The 19,747-nt window shown below is 43.7% G+C and overlaps 1 protein-coding gene across 2 annotated transcripts in view; it reads left to right on the top strand.

The window, feature by feature from the left end:
* Nucleotides 1–18,183, top strand: part of LOC103118015 (brorin) — a 32,668-nt gene extending 14,485 nt beyond the window's left edge. The window contains exon 3 of one of the 2 annotated variants that reach the window (XM_060184733.1): nucleotides 17,993–18,182. In XM_060184733.1, coding sequence (XP_060040716.1) covers nucleotides 17,993–18,148 — 156 coding nt within the window. In that variant the 3' untranslated portion in view covers nucleotides 18,149–18,182. Of the gene's footprint in view, nucleotides 1–17,992 lie in introns of both variants that reach the window. The other variant, XM_060184734.1, reaches the window with a different exon arrangement.
* The last annotated feature ends 1,564 nt before the right edge of the window (nucleotides 18,184–19,747 follow it).

Genomic DNA, 19,747 nt, shown 5'->3' on the forward strand with positions numbered 1-19,747 from the left:
TTAAGACGAGTTCAACTTTAACAAAATGTTTCAGAGAACCTTTTTCTGTTCTCTTTCCAGTCTACATTAGGCGAGTGATCATGCCCAGTCAATGTTGTGTCACTGCTATAAAAATAAACCATTCTTCTTCTTTTTATCTCAGCATGTCATTTTATTGACAATAATTTATAGTGTATAGACATCTATTGCAGAAGAATTTGCTCTCTTAAATTTTTTTTTTTTACATTTTATTGGGGGAGGATAATGACTTCCAGTACAGTTGTTGACACAAGAGTTTGACTCCTCCTCTCATGATAACTGTCTGCAGAACACTCTCACCCCTAATTTAGGCCCTTTCCCATTGTTAATGTGTCAGGACCTCAAAGATTCCTCTCCCTTCACTCCTTCCCCATAGTCTTTTGCTAACAAAACACCACACTCCTGGTCCAAGTTTCACTTTGTTTTTCCTTTCTCTTTTTCTTGAGTTTCACCTATGAGTGAAACTCATATTGCATATTGATCATCTGGTATTCAACCTCATTTTGGACTGTCTTACCATAATTCCTTTAAGCTCCATCTAAAATGAGGCAAAGGAAATTATTTCACCCAGCTTATTGTTGGGGCTCAGTGCCTGCACCGTGAATCCACTGTGCCTGGAGGCCACCCCTCCCCCTTTTGTTGCCCTTGTTGTTGTAGCCTTGTTGTGGTTATTACTGTTATTGTTGTTGATGTCGATATTGTTCATTGTTGGATAGGGCAGAGAGAAATGGAGAGAGGAAGGGAAGACAGAGAGGGGGAGAGAAAGATAGATTCCTGCAGAACTGCTTTACCACCTGTGAAGTGACTCCCCTGCAGGTGGGGGGGGGGAGGGTGCTTGAACCTGGATCCTTAAGCAGGTCCTTGTGCTTTGCTTAACCCGCTGCACTACTGCCCGACTCCCGATTTAATCATTTTTAACAGTTGGATAGTATTACATTATGTATCAAAACTCCAAGTTTCTTAACCACTTATCTGTTGTTGGACATCTGGGTTGCTTCCAAGTTTGAACTTTTACAAATTTTTCTGCTCTGACCATAGGTGTAAGTAGATCACTTCAGATGGGTGTGCCTGTTTCCCATGGATGTGTCCTCAGGAGAGGATTTGCTGGGTAGGTCTTCTTTCTTATAAGTACACTGACTGACCCCTACCTCCTGTGGAAAAAGCTGGAGGGAGATTTTCTGTTCAGCCTGGAGCTAAACAGAGGGCAGTTAGAGAATTTCTCTCCCATCTTCTCAGACCCCCCCACCCCCCATAAAAGGTCTGGCTGCTCTCTCAAACACATGCCAAGGAGCTTTTGTCTCTCATTTTACATTTCCTCTCACTCACAATGAATGGGTCTTCTGCCCCAGGAGATATGTAAGGTAATGTGAGTCATTCTGGAGACATTCTTTATCATCTCACATAGATGTCTCACAGGCAATGGCCTTTTTACTTCAACTATGAAGTGAAAGTCTGTCATGCAAATTTAGCTTGTAGATACACTTCTGTCCCCAAACTATGGTGAAGTAGACCACCTTCTTGCCTTAGTCTTTTTTTTTTACAATGAAGTAGAAGAGATCACAGCACTAAAGCTTCCCTCAGTGCAGTAGGGCCAGTATAGAATCTGGTTCACTCACATGGCAAAGCAGCGCACAGTTCAAGTGAGCTATTTCACTAGTTCCTGCCTCAGTCCTTTCTTATTGCCTATGATGCCACACCACCCATTCAGAAATGGAAATAAAATTCTCTCTTCCCCCATGCAATCTTGGTAATTACTTTTAGAGGGAAAATAGTTATATTGTGTTGAGTTTCTTTTTTTTTTTAATTTTTATTTATAAAATGGAAACCACTGACAAAACCATAGGATAACAGGGGTATAACTTCACACAATTCCCACCACCACAACTCCATATCCCATCCCCTCCCTGATAGCTTTCCTACTCTTTATCCCTCTGAAAGTATGGACTCAGGATCATTATGAGGTTCAGAAGGTGGAAGGTCTGGCTTCTGTAATTGCTTCCTTACTAAACATGGGCATTGGAAGGTCAATCCATACTCCCAGTATGTCTCTCTTTCCCTAGTGGGACAGGGCTCTGGGGAAGCAGAACTCCAGGACACATTGATGGGGTCATCTGCCCAGGGAGGTCTGATTGGCAACATGGTAGCATCTGGAACCTGGTGGCTGAAAGAAGAGTTAACATATAAAGCCAAACACATTGTTGACTAATCATGAACCTAAGGGCTGGAATATTGCAGATGGAGATTTGGGGGTATCTTTTGTAGATACCTAGTAGGCTTATTTTAGTTATATTTCAAAGGGCCCATGATTACACTAGTTTTTGTTGTTGTTTTTTTTCTCCCTGAGCCTGACATCTGATATGTATGTGGGCCCATGTTATTGTCTGGGTGAGAAGATGTCATGGCTGGAAAAGGCTAGAAAGCTGGATCAAGGAAGAGAGTAGCTCCCAAATATGGGAAAAGTGTATAAATATTGTTAATTGTAAACCCCATCAATTTGAACTGGGGCCCATATTCAGCTTAGGATGATCCTATGTGACCTCTGCATCCCTGTAGATCTGAGCTCACATTCTGTGGTCATGAGTAGTAACATTCCAAGCTGCTCAATGTCAGGACCCATCTTCCTCAGGTGTAGCATTGAGTATGTTGTCCATCCTCCCTTCAGAGGATGGAACATTCTCTACCATTGTTGATTCACATTGAGAGTAAGGTCCTATGGGGGCCCACAAAGGGGTCTATTATGTTGTTCCTGATGGAGATGACCAGTAACAATGGAGAGTGGGTTTTATTAGAGGTCTAGGCCCATCAAATGGGAGTGGTTGCAGGTGTAGGTGGGGCCTTAGGCTTTAAAGGGGGTGAAACTTTGGGGGCACACTCTTTCTCCCTGGACCACCATGTTAGCTATATGTCAGTTTTCAGGCCCCTTGCTTTTCTCCTCCTCCTTCTTTTCTCTCTCTCTCCTCTTTCTTTCTCTCCTAACATGTTTTGTCTTCAATAAAGTCTAACTTACCTGGATAATCATGCTCTCTTGCCAATTCATTGTTGAGATAAGTTACGGCAAACTTTCAGAATGGGGGAAAAATGCTGTCCCCCTTATTCCTTTTTTTGCCTCCAGGGTTATTGCTGGGGCTCAGTGCTTGTACCATGAATCCACTGCTCCTGGAGGCCATTTTTTCCAGGCTTTTGTTGCCCTTGTTGTTGTAGCCTTGTTGTGGTTATTATTGTTGTTGTTGATGCTGTTCGTTGTTGGATAGGACAGAGAGAAATGGAGAGAGGAGGGGAAGACAGAGAAGAGGGGAGAGAAAGATAGACACCTGCAGACCTGCTTCACCACCTGTGAAGCGACCCCCCTGTGGGTGGGGAGCTGGGGGCTAGAACCAGGGTCCTTCCACCAGTCCTTATGCTTTGCGCCATGTGCCCTTAACACGCTGCACTACCACCTGACCCCCCCTTTTTTCCTTTAGCATAATTGCTTTCACTAAGCTGCCCTCCATCTTAACAATTTTGTGGCATGTGCATCTGTGTATCATGTCAGATTGTATATTTCCAGAATGCTCTCCAGATCTGGATCTTTAACCAGAAGAAAAGTCTTCCTCATTTTCATCTTAGCTATTCAGTTGTTTGCTGCCAAATAACAACACACTGTGTTCAACATCCCCCCTCTCCCATCAGTTCCTGCATGATCTGAGGAAATTATTCACAAAATGATTTGTAAGACATTCTTAGCCAGAGGGTCCCACCTAAAGCTCTACCACAGGGAAGGCGGAAGTTACTCTTTGGAGTCTGAGAACAAAGCCATGCTGGGCTGGACTGCCAGACTTCTTCTGTTAATCTGTTGTGTGGTAGGTGGAATTGTTTTCTTCTTTAGATGAGACTGGAAGCTGACAGCTTCTGGGGACTCTTCTTAATTAAGTCCCTTTGTGTGCAAATCCATTCTCTGACAGAGAATGGAAAGACAGAGAACAAAAACATCTTTTCTGAAGGGAGCAGGAAGCAGAGGTTTCTGCTACTGTATGGGCTCCTCCTGTAGGAGACTCAGGGCTCTTTGCTATTTGCTGTGAAGGAATGTTTTGTAGGGGCTCCAGGATTCTAGCTTACGTCCTGACTTTTGTCGGGGGCATGTGGGAGGAGAAGACCAGTGGGCAATTGAAGACATAGCCATGGAGCAGGTGTTTGGCCAGACAGGAGGGTTGGGGTGGTGGTGGTATTTGTTCTTGTGCATTCGACTGTAGCAATCTGGAGTCACTGCATTAAGATGCCTAGGGCCACTGTGACAATAGACTTTCAGATGAGGAACCAGAAGTTTAAAAAATTTAATTTTATAATTAGGTAATGTGTATAGCTCCCTATTTTTTTAGAGGGGGCCATATTTCTCTGTCATATTACAAAATATTTACCCATACACAAAAATGGCCAGTAAACACAGAGACCATCAGCATTTTAGGGATATTTATTAGAAGGAGAATTAATAGTAAGTTTATTTAGAAGAGCAACTTAAATATAAGCACAAACATTTAAAAAATTCTAAAGGGATTAAGAGGGAAAATTGACCCCATCCCCTTTACCCCAAAGTGGGGTGGGGTCCCAGCTACTCACTGCTGGGGCAGGTCAATAATGCCTTGGGTTTTAGGGGCCTTCTTTTTTAAAAATAATTTTATGGGGGGTGTACAGTACAGTTACTGACACATGGGTACAACCTCCCATCTTTCCCTGAAAGTTCTTTGCAGAGTACTCTCACCTATAGCTTAGGCCCTTTTCTTTTCCCTCCCTCCCTCACTCACTCCTCCCTCTTCCCCCTTTTCTTCCTCCTTCCCTTCCTTCCTTTATCCCTCCCTTCCTTTCTTCCTTTCTCTCTTTTTTCTTTTTGCCTTTATTTCACTACTCCATCTCTGTCCCCCATCCCCATATCGATGGATACCACTACAGTTCTCACAGTCTTGAAAATTGGTTGACATTTATTTTTACATTTGTATGATCAATTGTTTATGTTTTGTATATGAGTGAAATCATTCTGTAGTTGTCCCTTGCCTCCTTACTTGCTTCACTGAGCATAATTTCCAATTTCATCCATTTTATCCCAAAGGACACAAAACCATCCCTATTTATTGCTGTATAATATTCTGTTGAGTATACGTCCTATAACTGTTTTTATCCAGTCATCTACCAAAGGACATTTTGGTTATTTCCAGACTTTTGCTATTGTGAATAAAGCCACTATAAACTTGTGGGTGCTTATATCACTTCAAACCCATTATTACATCTTTTGGGTGTATGCCTAGTAGTGGAATTGCTGGGTCATGTGCCATTTCCATTTGTATTTGTTTAAGGATTGTACTTGTTAAGGATTCTCCATACTGTTCTCCAGAGTGGTTATACCAATTTACATTCCCACCAGCAGTGTAGTAAAGTTCCTCTCTCCACATCCTCTCCAACACTTGTCTACTCCTGTTTTATTAATGGAGCCCATGCTCTCAGGTGTGAGGTGGAATCTCAATGTGGTTTTAGTCTGCATTTCTCCAGCTTTGGCCCTTTCCCACCACTGTGCACCAGTACCCAAGGTTCTCTTCGGTACTCCCCTCCCCACTTCCTCTAGAGTCCTTTGCTTTGGTGCCTTATACTCCACACAGTCCATGTCTTGCTTTATATTTTCCTTCTCTGTCTTTATTTCTTAAGTTCCACCTGTGACATCATTTGTCTTTTTTTTTCTTCTTCACACTTAACATGATGCCTTTAATTTCTATCCCAGATGAGGTAGAGAAGGTGAATTTATCAGTCTTCATAGCTGAATAATACATATCACAACTTTCTTATCCACTCATCTGTCAGTGGACATCTGTTTGTTTCTAAGTTTCAGCTATTACAATTTGTGCTCTTTTAAACATAAGTGTACACAGATCTTTTCTAATAGGTGTTTAAGTTTCCTTTGGGTCAGTCCCCAGGAGAGAAATTGCTATGTCATAGGGTAGATCCACTTCTAGTGTTCTGAGAAATTTCCAGGCTTTATTTTCCACAAGGTTTGGGCCAATATACACTCTTGCCAGTGATAGAGATGGATATGGACACTCTTTTGTCCCAGCCTCTCATCTATTGTCTCTGGTCAGGTTGCTTCCAGTGTTGACTTTCTTCTGAAATCCTCTGCCTGGCACAGGGAAGGGTCTGCTGGGTGCTGGCTTTCAGCTAACCCTGCTGCTGGTTTGTGCCAAGCGTATGTTTCTTTTTATGCAAATACGAACACCCTGGCTCCATGTCTGCCTGCTTATTATCTCGGAGTTTGGAGTGATGCTATAAAGAAACTTGGGGCTTTCCCCTTGCAGGTGGGAATCAGGGCTTGAACTCAGGCCTTTGCACACTGTGTGCACTTAACCACAGGTGTGCCACCGTCTGGCCTGGTCCCAGCACAGCATTTTTTTCCTTCTCTTTGCCACCAGAATCATTGCTGGGGCTCATGCCCACAGGACTTCTCTGCTGTCAGTGGAATTCTGTATTTTACTTTATCTTTTTAAATCATGGGAGACAGAGAGGAATAGAGAGACAGAGAAGGAGAGATAGTGCCACTCCTCCACTGATGAAGCCTCTTCTTTTAAAATATATATTTATTTATTTTATCTTTTGTTGCCCTTGTTTTTTTTTTATTTATTGTTGTTGTGATTATTTTTGTTGCTACTGATGTCATCATTGTTGGACAGGACAGAGAGAAATGGATAGAGGATAGGAAGTCAGAGAGGGGGAGAGAAAGATAGACACCTGCAGACCTGCTTCAATGCTTGTGAAGCTACTCCCCTGCAGGTGGGGAGCTGGGGGCTTGAACTGGGATCCTCATGCCCATCCTTGCACTTTGTGCCAGTGCACTTAACCCGCTGCACTACTGCCTGACTCCCTGATGAAGCCTCTTCTATGCAGGTGCTCCACTGTGGTGGCTGGAAGCTCGAACCCAGGTCCCCTAGAGCATGGGGTAAAGTGTGCACTCCATCAGGTGAACCATCTCCTCACTTTGTCCGGACTTTTCACAGGGGGTCAGGGAGGCCATTGTGAGTAGGTTCCTGAAACTCCTGCCAGATTCCAAGTGTAGGCTGAAGCTTGACCTGCTCTGTAGACTCCTGGCAGTTCGGAAGGCCTGTGTAGGGGCTTTCACTCCTCAGGAGGCAAACCTGAGGAGGCTCACTCTTGTGTCCTGTGCCTGGCTCTGAATACCACAGCTTCCTGGTTTTCAGACTTGAGTGATACTCAGCAGCTTCCCTCTCCGTGCGGCTTGCTAACAAGCCAAAGGCTGGAAGCTCTGAGAAAAGACAGAATCAGCAGCTGGAAAGGATGCTTCTGCCATCTGGTGACCAAATGGTGACAGTGACTTTGGGAGGCTGCCTGCCATCCAGGGCCAAGGGGAAAACTGCTTGTAATGATTTTAGTCTGTGCTTCTTAATTTGAGGTCTTCAGAATAAGGACCCACCAGTTAAATTGTGCAAAGCCAAACCGAGAGGCACTAACACTGTTACAGGGACCTTTAGTTCTAGAACAATTCTAATTCTATACTACCCACAGCCACTGATGGCTGAAAACATTTGTCCTTGCCAACTTACAGTGTGAGGGAATATATCTATCTTTGGAGTACTCTAGAATATCTTTTTTTTTTCTTTTTGCTGGAGGTGGGGAACTGCTCAGTATTTCAGGTCTGTTCCACTGAAGATATCTCCTGTTTTCTACCATGATTTTTAATTCATTTTTACAAGACCAGTGCTCTAACCCCTGAGCTGAGGAGCCTTTAATTTATTTTTATGAGTTGCCACTGGGACTTGATGTCTGCACAACAAACCTGCTGCTTCTGGAAGCCATTTTTCCTTTATTATTTGCTAGGACAGAGAAGAATTAAGAAAGTAAGGAGAGTTGGGGGCCAGGTGTTTGCATGTACTTGTTAGAATGTGTACCAGGTTCAAGTCCCTGGTGCCTATCTTCGATGTGTGTGTGCAGGGGGGGAGGACTTCGAAAATGGTGAAGCAAGGATGCACATGCATCTTTCTCTTCTATATCCCCTCCTTCTCTGTCTCTAGCCAATAAAATAAAATGAAATATAATTAAAAATAAATGAAAATAAACAAGAAACTTAAATAAAAGGAAGGAGGGAAGGAGGGAGAGAGAGAGAGAGAGAGAGGGAGAGGGAGAGAGAGTGAGAGAGAGATCTACAGTACTGCCTTAGCATTCATGAAGCTTTCCCTCTGTAGGTGAGATCCAGGGGCTTGAACCCCCACTTTCTATTATGACCCCCTCAGAATTACCTTTCTCTAGAGCTTGGCTGTTCTCATGTGGCCCCGCAAACCAGAGACTATGCATTGTGTTATCTTCACCTCTTGGCTGGGAGGAAGAGAGAAGTGGAGAGCAGATGCTGAGCTGGTTTATTTGAGAAAGGTCTGTGTTGGGGTCTGTTGGCTCATAGTGCTCTTCTCTGTGTTTACAGTAATGCCATATATGAAGACCTATTCACACTTGATTGTTTTCAAAAGAGTCAGTGTTTGTTTTATAATCTTCTCTGCCTATGTACAAATGATGTCAATATATATAATTACTGAACAGTATAAGTATCTTGCTCATTTTGAATACATTCTGCTTCAATTACCATCAAACTATCTTTCTTTTAGCCTCTGACTTTTGCATTGTGTTCATAGTTGCTTAATTGAAAACATGCCAAGATGTGCCTGTTTTTCACTATTCTGCCTCATGTCTGAGAGTATGCTTCTGAAACTTCCTTTAAAGAGCTGTATTTTGTAGGGTGGAGCTGCTCTGGTGACTAAACACTTTGTGCACAGTGGTGGTACACTCAGTAGAGTGCACACATTACTGTGTGTGAGGACCCAGGTTCAAACCCTGCCCCTATCCCACTTGCAGGAGTGGGGGAAGCTTCCTAAGTGGTGGACTTGTGAATGTGGGTCTGTGTCTCTCTCTCTTCTGGTCCCTCCTTATCTGCAAAGGAAGAACAAGATGGCCACTGGGAATGGTGGAGTCTTCGTGCAGACACTGAGACCTAGTGATAATCTTGGTGTCAAAAACAAACAGAAAAACTGTGTGGAGGGAGAATTCCACCTTCAGCTGGAAGCTGGTTCAGTGCCCCCATTCTTTCATCCTTCCATCATTCCCTGTGACCATTTATGTCCCCACCTTGCTGGTGCTAACGTATCTGACTTTAGGGTTGGACTGGATGAATCAATGATACAGAGTTTGTCTTTATTATTACTTCCAACTCCAAGAGACTATGTTCTTCTAACCCAGCTCAGTTTTTGACTACTCTGGGCACATAATAAGTGGTGGTTCCATAAGAGAGACTCTCTTCTTCAGATGCCTAAGTTCTCTATATACAAAATGTGGATTTGTAACTGCAAGGCCATTGAAAGTATAGCAGTCCTGTTGTAGGCATGCTGGATAAAAAATAGGTTGTTCTTTACCAGTGGGAGGTATCATTATTCAAAAGTTAGTCTACCCTTAAAGTTCTTTGGGGAATGAATGACTTTAGAATAAGAGAAAAGTTTGTCTTATTTATTTATTTATTTGATTATTTATTGGATATAGACAGAAAGAAACAGAGAGGGAAAAGAGAGAGAGGGAGAAGGAGAGAGAATAATTTCTCATCTCTCTTTTTTAATTACTTTATGGGGGATTAATGGTTTGCAGTTGACAGTAAAATACAATAGTTTGTACACACATACCATTTCCCACTTTTCCACATAACAATCTAATCTCCACTAAGTCCTCCTCTGCCATCAATAACATGAACATTCTTTAATACTTTCTCTTTTTTTATTGTTGTTGTTATTGATGTCGTCGTTGTTGGATAGGACTGAGAGAAATGGAGAGAGGAGGGGAAAACAGACGGGGGGGTGGAGAGAAAGGTAAACACCTGAAGACCTGCTTCAATGCCTATGAAGCAACTCCCTTGCAGACGGGAGCTGGGGGCTCGAACCGGGATCCTTAAGTTGATCCTTGGGCTTTGTACCACGTGCGCTTAACCCACTACACTGCTGCCTGACTCCCAACATGCACATTCTTAACAGATGTGCCACCGTTTGTTCCATAGGATATCTCATTCTATTTGACTACAGAAATGACAGGTGGAGATTCATGTTGCTCGCATACTATATAGTAATGCATTGGCATACTTATTTACCTTAGTCTCATGGAGGACATTGGACACTGGGTTGACAGACAGCAGCTTGGTGCTTGAGCTGGTAAATGAGGACCTTTGAACTTGAAGTGCTCAGACTCAAAGCTCATTAGAGTTGGAACAGCAGCCTGGAAGGTCTGGATGATCTTAAATCAGCATCCTTGGGGCTGGAGGGGGCTGTCTGCACCTGCTACCTCCTGGGTGGGTTTCCAGCCACACATGTGGCTGCTGGGATGACTAAATCACTGCATCACTGCTGCCTTTGAGGTCAGATGGGTCCTGATAACTCTGATCCAAGCCCTTTCTATTCCTCACTGCTCCCTCAGGATGAGCAGAAGAGGACCCAAACTCTCCTCGTGGGTGAGCCTGAACAGAAGCTGTTCTCACACAAAGTAACTGTCCCTTGGCCATCAGACAGAGCTGTGCTTGATGGGAGGGAAGGTGCAAAATGAGAGACTGGGAGTGGTTCCCTGAGAACTTGCCTCCGTAGGATGCAGCAATGCTGAGAGGCAGCAATGCTGAAGGCAAGAACACATCTTCATGGGCCAAGTGTCCAGTGCATGTGGATAGCTTGGGTCTTGTGTGAGTAGCTGTGACTTTGAACTTAGTAACTTTCTCTTTTTTGATTGCCACCAGGGTTTTGATAGGGCTCAGTGTCAGCACTACAAATCCACTGTTCCCAGAAATCATTTTTTCCTTTCTTTCCATTTTATTATATAGGACAGAGAGAAGCTGAGAGGGGTGGGGGAGAATGAGAAAGAGAGAGAAAGAAAGAGAAAGAAAAACACCTGCAGGCCTGCTTCACTGCTCCTGAAGTTTCCCTCCTGTAGGTGAGGAGTGGGATCTCAAACCTGGGTCCTTGTGCATGGTGATCTGGGTCTTTAACTGGTTGTGCCACCGTTGGGCCCCTATAACATTTCTTCCCTCCTTTCTTCCTTCTTTCCTTCTTTCCTTCTTTCTTTCTTTCTTTCTTTCTTTCTTTCTTTCTTTCTTTCTTTCTTTCTTTCTTTCATTCTCTTTCCCTTTCTCTCTCCCTTTCTTTCTTTCTTTCTTTCTTTCTTTTCTAATTCAGGGAAACCAGGCGGTGGTGGTACACTGGGTTAAGTGCACATAGTACAAAGTGCAAACACCCACACAAGGATCCTGGTTCCAGCCTCTGGCTCCCCACCTGCAGGGGGCAGCTTCATAAGTGGTGAAGCAGGTATGCAGGTGTCTCTCTTTTTCTCTCCCTATCTTCCCCTCCCTCTGAATTTCTCTCTGTCCTATCAAAAAAAAAAAAAATGGCCACAGGGGCAGTGGATTCATAACTCAGGCACCAAGCCCCAAAATCTATGTGTTTTATTTGATAATACAAAAAGTCATTGAGACAGAGGGAGAGAGGCAGAGAAATCTGCAGCACTGTTACACCACTTGTGAAGCTTTTCCCCTGAAGATGGGGACCAAGGTCTTGAACCCAGGTCCTTGCTCATGGTAACATGCACTTAGCCAGGTGTGCCACTGTCTGGTTCTTAGTAACATTTCTGACATCATCTCCTTGCTCTTTGAGGAAGTGGTAGGTAGGGGGAGAATGGCCTAACTTAGCAGAGGGCCCTGCCTGATTTACTGGTGTTGGATTAATGGTGGCTTCACCAAGGACACAGAAGCCTCATCCCAGGGCCATTCAGTAGGAGTGACCATCTTTGGACACTTGACTGAGGTTAGCATGTGGGAGGCCTAGACAAGTCACCATCCAATGGGCTCTTTAGGCTGGTGTAAGGGAGCTTCCTAGGTGGGGATGTGGCATTATTTCTGACCACAAGTTTACAGCCTGAAACTAGGCAGAGACTGGGGTCAGAGTTCAGGAGTGGAAGAGTGTCCCAGGAGGTATCTTAGGATCTCTGTGAGTTGGGGATAAGGATTACTAGGGCCTCTGGGGTCAAGGCACCAAAAGGGGACTAGAGAAATGGAATCATGTGGCTTGGATCAGGAACCCTGTTTATCAGGTGAGGAATTCTGACATCAAACTGTCAGGACCTGTCACCACCCTAAGGACCTTGGCACAGGTAGGGCCCACAGTGGTTGCGGTGTCCTTGCAGGGAAATGACCTAATTCGTGTACCACCCTCAGGGCTTGGCTGAGCCTCAGAAGCACAAGGACACAGCAGGGGGGCAGGAGGAAGGGTTTGAGGGGATATATCACTCCAGCCACCAAGGTGGAGGAACTCTGCAAGTTGTGGAATAGGGTTTCTAAATATTAAGTGTAAAATACAGCCCAGCACATTTCTGATAAAGTTGCACATCCTTAGAGAAAATGGCTTTGCAGGCTGTGTGAGGCCCAGCGGCAACAGGGAGTGTTTCCAGGCCAGTGCTCCTTGATGAGCCTGCTCCCTCTTCAGACAGCTCTGCCTGGGGGCCTCCTGACTGACTGCTGCACCTCTACTGTTTTCCTGGAGCACAGGGAGTAGACAAAGGACCATGCTTACTTGCTTCCCAGAGCTGAAGCTGTTCAATGCCCCCTGAAGGATGGCATACAGCTGGGCATTGGCAGACTGAACCCCTTTCTTGAGCACATGCCCCAGGAGCTCCCCTCCTTCCTCCTTGATCACACTGCACTTGGGAAGGGAAAGATCTCACCTCTGGAGCAAGAGGCCTGGCTTCCGAGTCTAATCCACTAGGTTTAATGGTTCCCTGGAGCCTTTTTGTGCAGGGAACCGAGTCTCTGGCATCTCAAGGTCATTAATTTTACATTTTATTTCTCAAGAGGCAGGGCCTCCTGTGCATCTGCACTTTTACCACTCCAGGCAGTTTTTTTTTCTTTCTTTTTTTCTTTTTCCCTGTCATTCTGGTAGAAAAAGAGAGATGGAGAAACAGAACTTTTCCCTGGGACTATAATACCTTCTAGGTGGTAGACTTGAACCTGTGTTTGCACACGTAGCAAGGCAGGACCCTAACTGGTGATCTGTCTATCCCAAGGACCCTACCATGTCATTCATCATTATCATCATCATTAATTATTATTTAACCATACCTCTACACAATTCTGGCTTATGGTAGTGCTGGGAATTGAACCGGGGACCTTGGAGTCTCAGGCATTAATGTCTTCTGCAATAACACTATGCTAGTCTCACTTTTGATCTTGTCTTATTTTACTTTTAAATTTTTATTATATATTATATAAGTGTTTGTATTTATTGGTTTGTGTTTGTTTGTCTATTAATTTTTATTATATCCCTGCTCAGCTCTGGCTGATGGTGATGCTGAATATTGACCCTAGAATTTCAGATGGTCAGGCATGAAGGTTTTTTGCAGAGCCACTATGCTGTCTCCCTAGCCCCCTCCCCATTTTTAAGTTTTATTTATAAAATGGAAACATGGACAAGACCATAGGATAAGAGGAGTACAATTGCATACAATACCTACCATTGGAACTCTATATCCCATCTCCTCCCCTGATAGCTTTCCTATTCTTTTTTTTAAAATGTCTTTATTGGGGGAATTAATGTTTTACATTCAACAGTAAATACAATAGTCTGTACATGCATAACATTTCCCAGTTTTCCATTTAACAATATAACCTTCTTTAGGTCCTCTGTCATCCTTTTTGGACCTGTATCCCCCCACCCCCAACCCACACACACCCCAGAGTCTTTTACTTTGGTGCAGTACACCAATTCCAGTTCAGGTTCTACTTGCGTTTTCTCTTCTGATCTTGTTTTTCAACTTCTGCCTGAAAGTGAGATCATCCCGTATTCATCCTTCTGTTTCTGACTTATTTCACTTAATATGAATTTTTCAAGGTCCATCCAAGATCGGCTGAAGACGGTGACCTCACCATTTTTTATAGCTGAGTAGTATTCCATTGTGTATATATACCACAACTTGCTCAGCCATTCATCTGTTGTTGGACACCTGGGTTGCTTCCAGGTTGTGGCTATTACAAATTGTGCTGCTAAGAACATCTGTACACAGATCTTTTTGGATGTGTGTGTTGGGTTCCTTAGGATATATCCCCAGGAGAGGAATTGCAGGATCATAGGGTAGGTCCATTTCTAGCCTTCTGAGAGTTCTCCAGACTATTCTCCACAGAGGCTGGACCAATTTACATTCCCACCAGCAGTGCAGGAGGGTTCCTTTGAGCCCACAACCTCTCCAGCATTTGCTGCTGTTACCTTTTATGATGTATAACAATCTCACAGGAATGAAGTGGTATCTCATTGTTGTCTTTATTTGTATTTCTCTGACAAAGACATGGAGCATTTTTTCATGTGTTTCTCAGCCTTTTGGGTCTCTTCTGTGGTGAATATTCTATCCATGTCCTCCCCCCCATTTTTGGATGGGGTTGTTTTCTTGTTATTGAGTTTTGTAAGCTCTTTATATATTCTGGTTAATAGCCTCTTTTCTGATGTATGACATGTAAAGATCTCCCATTCTGTGAGGGGTTTCTTGGTTTGAGTAGTGGTTTCTTTTGCTGTGCAGAGCTTTCCTATTCTTTATACCTCTAGGAGTATGGACCTAAGGTCATTATAGGGTGCAGAAGGTGGAAGGTTTGGCTTCTGTAATTGCTTCCCTGATGAACATGGCCAGGTTGATCCATACTCCCAGCCTCTCTCTTTTTTCTTTCCCTAGTGGGGCTGGGATCTGGAGAGGTGGGGCTCTAGGACACATAGGGGGGTTGTCTGCCATGGAAATTCAGGTTGGCATCATGGTATCATCTGGAACCTGGTGGCTGAAAAAGAGTTAAGATAGAAAGCAAAACAAATTGTTGACTAATCATGAACCTAAAGGCAAGAATATTGTGGATGGAGATTTAGAGTCTCCATTTTGGAAAAAGCTATTTTAGGTATATTCCAAGGGGCCCATGACCCAAATAGTTTTTGCCTGCACCTGACATCTTGTATGCTGGTGATCTAAGCTATTGTCTGGGGGGGATGGTGTCATGGTTCGAGAAAGGACCAGAAAGCTGGATCAGGGAAGAGAGTAGCTCCCAAATATGGGGAAAGTATATTAATATTGTTAACTGTAAACCCCATCTATTTGATCAGGGGCCTATATTCACCCCAGGAGCCTATGTAACCTTTGCATTCCTATAGGTCTGAGCTCACATTTCTTGGTCATGGCTAGGAACAATCCAGGCTGCGATAATTTCAGGACCTATCATCCTTGGGTGATAGGCAGAGTATGCTATCTAACCTCCCTTCAGAGAATGGAACATTCCCTACCATTGTTGATTCACATTGAGGGCCAGGTCTGATAGAGGCCCACAGAGGGGTCCATTATGTTGTTCCTGATGGAGATTACCAGTGACAGTGGTGAGAGTGATCTGTTAGAGGTTTAGGCCCATCATGTCTCTGTGGGAATCCCAAGATTCCCTGACTAGGGCCCCAGGTGATGAGGTGGCCTGGTAGTGATTAAAGAGTCATCATTAAAGTATGCTGGTCTCTTGCCCTTATTCAACTTTTGTAGTCCTTACTTTGTCTGACAAGGTTAGCTTTAGAGTGATTGAGGGACATTGAATAGAAGGCAAGGTGAGGAGGGTGTCTAGGTCTAAGTAGAAACTGTTTGATTAGGTACTTTATCGTGTATTTTTAGGTCTTCTGCTTGCTTGCTACATTTATTGACTCACTGCAAACTACTGTGCACTTTTGCTTTAAGGGTTATGTTTTTCCCCAACTTCTGTATATACGTATTTATGCCCCATCTCATGGACCCTGGACTATAGCTAGGTTTTGAGTACCACCTGGAATGAATTTGTGAGCTAGGAAATGTTCCACCAGAGTAATGAAGATGGTAGGCTCACATCGCACGCCTGACATCTCTGGATGCAGTCCAAAGTGAAACATGCCAAAGTGGTACTGGTTGCATTGATTAGGTTGGAATCAGCAGGTGCAGTATCAATTGATATGAATTGGGAGAAGCATGCAGGAAAGTGAGCCTAGCCCTAGAGGTTTCAGGACTGGAAAAAGATGGGCTTTATAGAGAAAGGGGAAGGTTCCTGCTGTCTTAGGGTTTAAGAAAGCAATAGATAGTTATAGCTATAAACAAATTATTTGGCAATAGGGTTAACTTTAAAAATCCCATTGTTAGGATTTTCTGTAGCATACAGAATAATTTATGACCTTTTATGCTATTTACTTGTAGCTGTGTCTTATAAAGGAACACCGCCAGTTGCTCTTGTTCTTCCTGGCCTAAGCTTTTAGGAGATTTAATATTTCAAAATTGTTAATACATTATTAGAAATGTATTAACAATTTGAGTCCACTGTTAAAATTCAATCAGATTACTAATTTGAAGTCTTAAGTGCTTAGACTAAAGGAACATATACTCAGAGCTATGGTCTATGCAACAAAAAGTTTGAGACATTTGATCCATTTTCCCCCTCTCTTATAAATTGAATAGTAATTTGTGAGACTATAAGTTAATAGGAGTGTATATTAACACCATTCCCACCACCAAAATTCTGTGCCCCACTTCCCCCTTCCCCCCACCCCCAGTAAAGCTGAACATCCACCCTCACCCTCCACCCAGAGGTTTTTACTTTGGTGCCCTACTCTAAACCCATTGCCTTTGAAAACTTTCCTACCACACAGCTTGGGCTGCTGGTTATGCTTTGTCCTGGGCAACCCTGATGAAAAGTCACTCTTGGGTGATGTTTTAGGCAAGGAGAGTCACCTACACTGCACCATGCATGAGTAACTATGGGAGAATTCAGTTGCCAAGTACAGTTTTTTTTTTTTTTTGGCTTGTTTTTTTTTTTTTTTTCCTGGAATGGTTATTGATGTTACACTTGAATGGAATGATGAACCAGAAAGGTAGGCTCTTGGCCAGTATATGGAAAGTACAGAGAGGCAGGAATCCAATGCATAGGAAGTCTCTGTAACAGTGGGTGATGGATGGCCTTAGAGGAAAAGAACCTCCAGGGATTTTTTGGAGTCAGGAGCCACGGTCCATCCTTGGCAAGTTGCTTGATACCTCTGAGTTTCCATTTCCTAAGGAGGAAACAGGGCTTGAGTCTTGTACAAGTGGGTTTAAAGTTGTGACAGCTCAGTGAGGTCATTTTACACTGGTCCTGATGAGGTTTCTGGCTCTAAGGGGGAGCTTCAGCCTCTCTTCACTGTCCTTGTCCCCTTCCCTTCTCTTCTCTCCCTTTCTCTCTCTTTCCTGCCTCTTCTCTGTTCTTAGCTCAAATTTGGGAGCCTCCCCCCCCCCCCAGCTCAATCAGGCACCACTTGACAGAGCTGTACAAAAGAGATTCTTCTGCAGTATAAGTGCCTTGGTCCAGAATTCAATATGCTGTACTATTCATTTAATTTTTAAAGAAATGGAAATCTTCCCTCAAATAGAAAACATTTGAAGGAGCTAAAAAATTCAGGCCACTAAAAGCCAGCAACTCTAGTTGGAGCTGAGAGAGAGAGAGAGAGAGAGAGAGAGAGAGGTACTGGAGTTGAGGGTCTCATGTGACTCTTTGACCACTACTGAGCTTTTTAGTTTAGTTTTCTTTATTTATGTTGGAGCTGGAGCCTCTCAGCCATGTGCATTTCACTGTTTTAGGTTTCTTTTTCATTAAGTCAGAAAGACAGAGAGAAGCAGAGACACCACAGTAGCAAAGGAAGCTTTGGGGCTATTGCACCTCCCATGTAGCTCATGGGCTTAAACCTGGGTCAAATGCATGCTGTGCAGGCACCCCACCAGGTGAGCTATTATTACTCTAGCTCTGTATTATGCTAAACACTTGGAGGTCTTCCCAGAGCACTGGGTGGATGGTGTGAGATAAAAAGATGTGACTTATGAGGATTCAGCTGGCAGGAGACTGGCTATTGGCAGGAGACTGGCTATTGACCATGAGCTTGTATTTCAGGTATCTCCTTGCGAGAGGTGTCGCTGTGAAGCCAGTGGGGAGGTGCTGTGCACGGTGTCAGCGTGTCCTCAGACAGAGTGTGTGGACCCTGTGTATGAGCCCGACCAGTGCTGCCCCATCTGTAAAAACGGTAAGTGGCATTCGAGTCGACAGTGAGGTTGTCAGCTTGTCCTGGCCAGAGACACAGAACACTGGAAAGATGACCCAGTAAGCCGAGAGTTTTTAGTCTGACTGAGAGCCTGGAGATGACTTTTACTGAGCCTACCACTGTAGGAGTAAGTGAGGCCCAGCAAAAGCTCTTCCTTCAGGCCCAGGGTCCTTTTATTAACAAGGCTGACAGAACACCAGGAATTCCAGATACAAAGGGATAAGTTCAGGCCGGAAGCAGAATAAACAATGGGGTAAATGATTAAAGGGCTTAAAACTTAGGGTGTGGAAACTGAATCTAAAAATGGCAGACTTAAACTCAGCATATGAATGACTGTAGCTTATCAGTCATTTACTGATATTCTTCTCCCATATGCAAATTAAGACATGTTCCAGAGCTGTTGCTGCCCACGGGATTTTGCCCAATAAACCAACTATGTTTGAGACATATGCAGATAGCTTACTGGAAACAGCCTTTCAGGTACTGGGTTAAATAGTAATTCTGATCTTGAGGGCATTTGATATGAATGTTCCCCAACAGGAGGTATCATTCCACCTCTCCCTCCATCCCTATGCGAGTCCACTGATTCTTTAGTATAGTCAGTCGAAAGCTCTGTGGAGACGGGAAGTTGAGTAAATGTGTCTACAGGAAGGACTGTGTGTCTTTGTGACCACCAGGCTCCAGACCGTAGTCCCTAATTGTGCTTCCATAAGGTGGACTCTCTCATTGGTGTCATAGACATGAAGAAGTTCTTTGGGGGAAGAAATTCATGTTCCAGACCTGAAGAGAGTCACTTATTTTAATTTAACTTTGTTCTTCCAGAGCAGTTCTCTCTTTTTGAGACAAATCAAATATGCTGGTTGGGCTCATTTGAGTTTTTTCATTGCTAAATGAATTAAAGTTGAAATCTAATAGAATATTTTTCATAAGCAAATTAGGTAGGAAGAGAACCCCCCTTCCCCTTCTCCCCAGAGGAAGCCCTTGGTAGATCAAAAGCCTTGTCTGCATTATGAAAAAGGAATGGTAGGATGTCCTTGATCATAATTTATGAAGGGAGAGTGTTTCCTCATCCTGAATAATGAAATCATTTTGTACCTGAGGTACCAAGTGCTATTTTGGGCATCACATTTGAGGAAGATATTTGACAAGAGAGTGGTCCCCAGGAGACTGAGCTTGAGGATTATGACAAAGCCATAGAACACAGTGTGGAAAAGAACGCTCTTTTGAGACCTGGCTACATTTTACCCATAGTTGAATGTATTCCTTTGCTAAAGGACTGGTTCCAGGGGTTTCAGTTTGGCTCAGGTAGCTGAAAAGAAGGTCATGTCCTGTGCAGTTCAGAGAAGACACAAGCTAACCAGTGAGGCCACCTGCTTATCCTGGTGGCTAGACAGAGCTGTACAACTGTGCCTCTGGCTCTGAAAGTAGTGGATGATTAGACGGGTTATTTTGAGTGTGAAAAGATTCTGGGGTCCTCTTGTCAGACCAGCCAGAGTCACACAGGCCATGATGTGCCACTGGGTGCTTCCACCAGTTATACACAACACTGAAATTTCACCACAATAGGCAGTAAAACTTCTGAGACAAAGAAATGGAAGAGTAAATGA

The sequence above is a fragment of the Erinaceus europaeus genome, unplaced genomic scaffold, assembly GCF_950295315.1.
Source record: "Erinaceus europaeus unplaced genomic scaffold, mEriEur2.1 scaffold_515, whole genome shotgun sequence".
NCBI classification, from domain to species: domain Eukaryota; kingdom Metazoa; phylum Chordata; class Mammalia; order Eulipotyphla; family Erinaceidae; genus Erinaceus; species Erinaceus europaeus.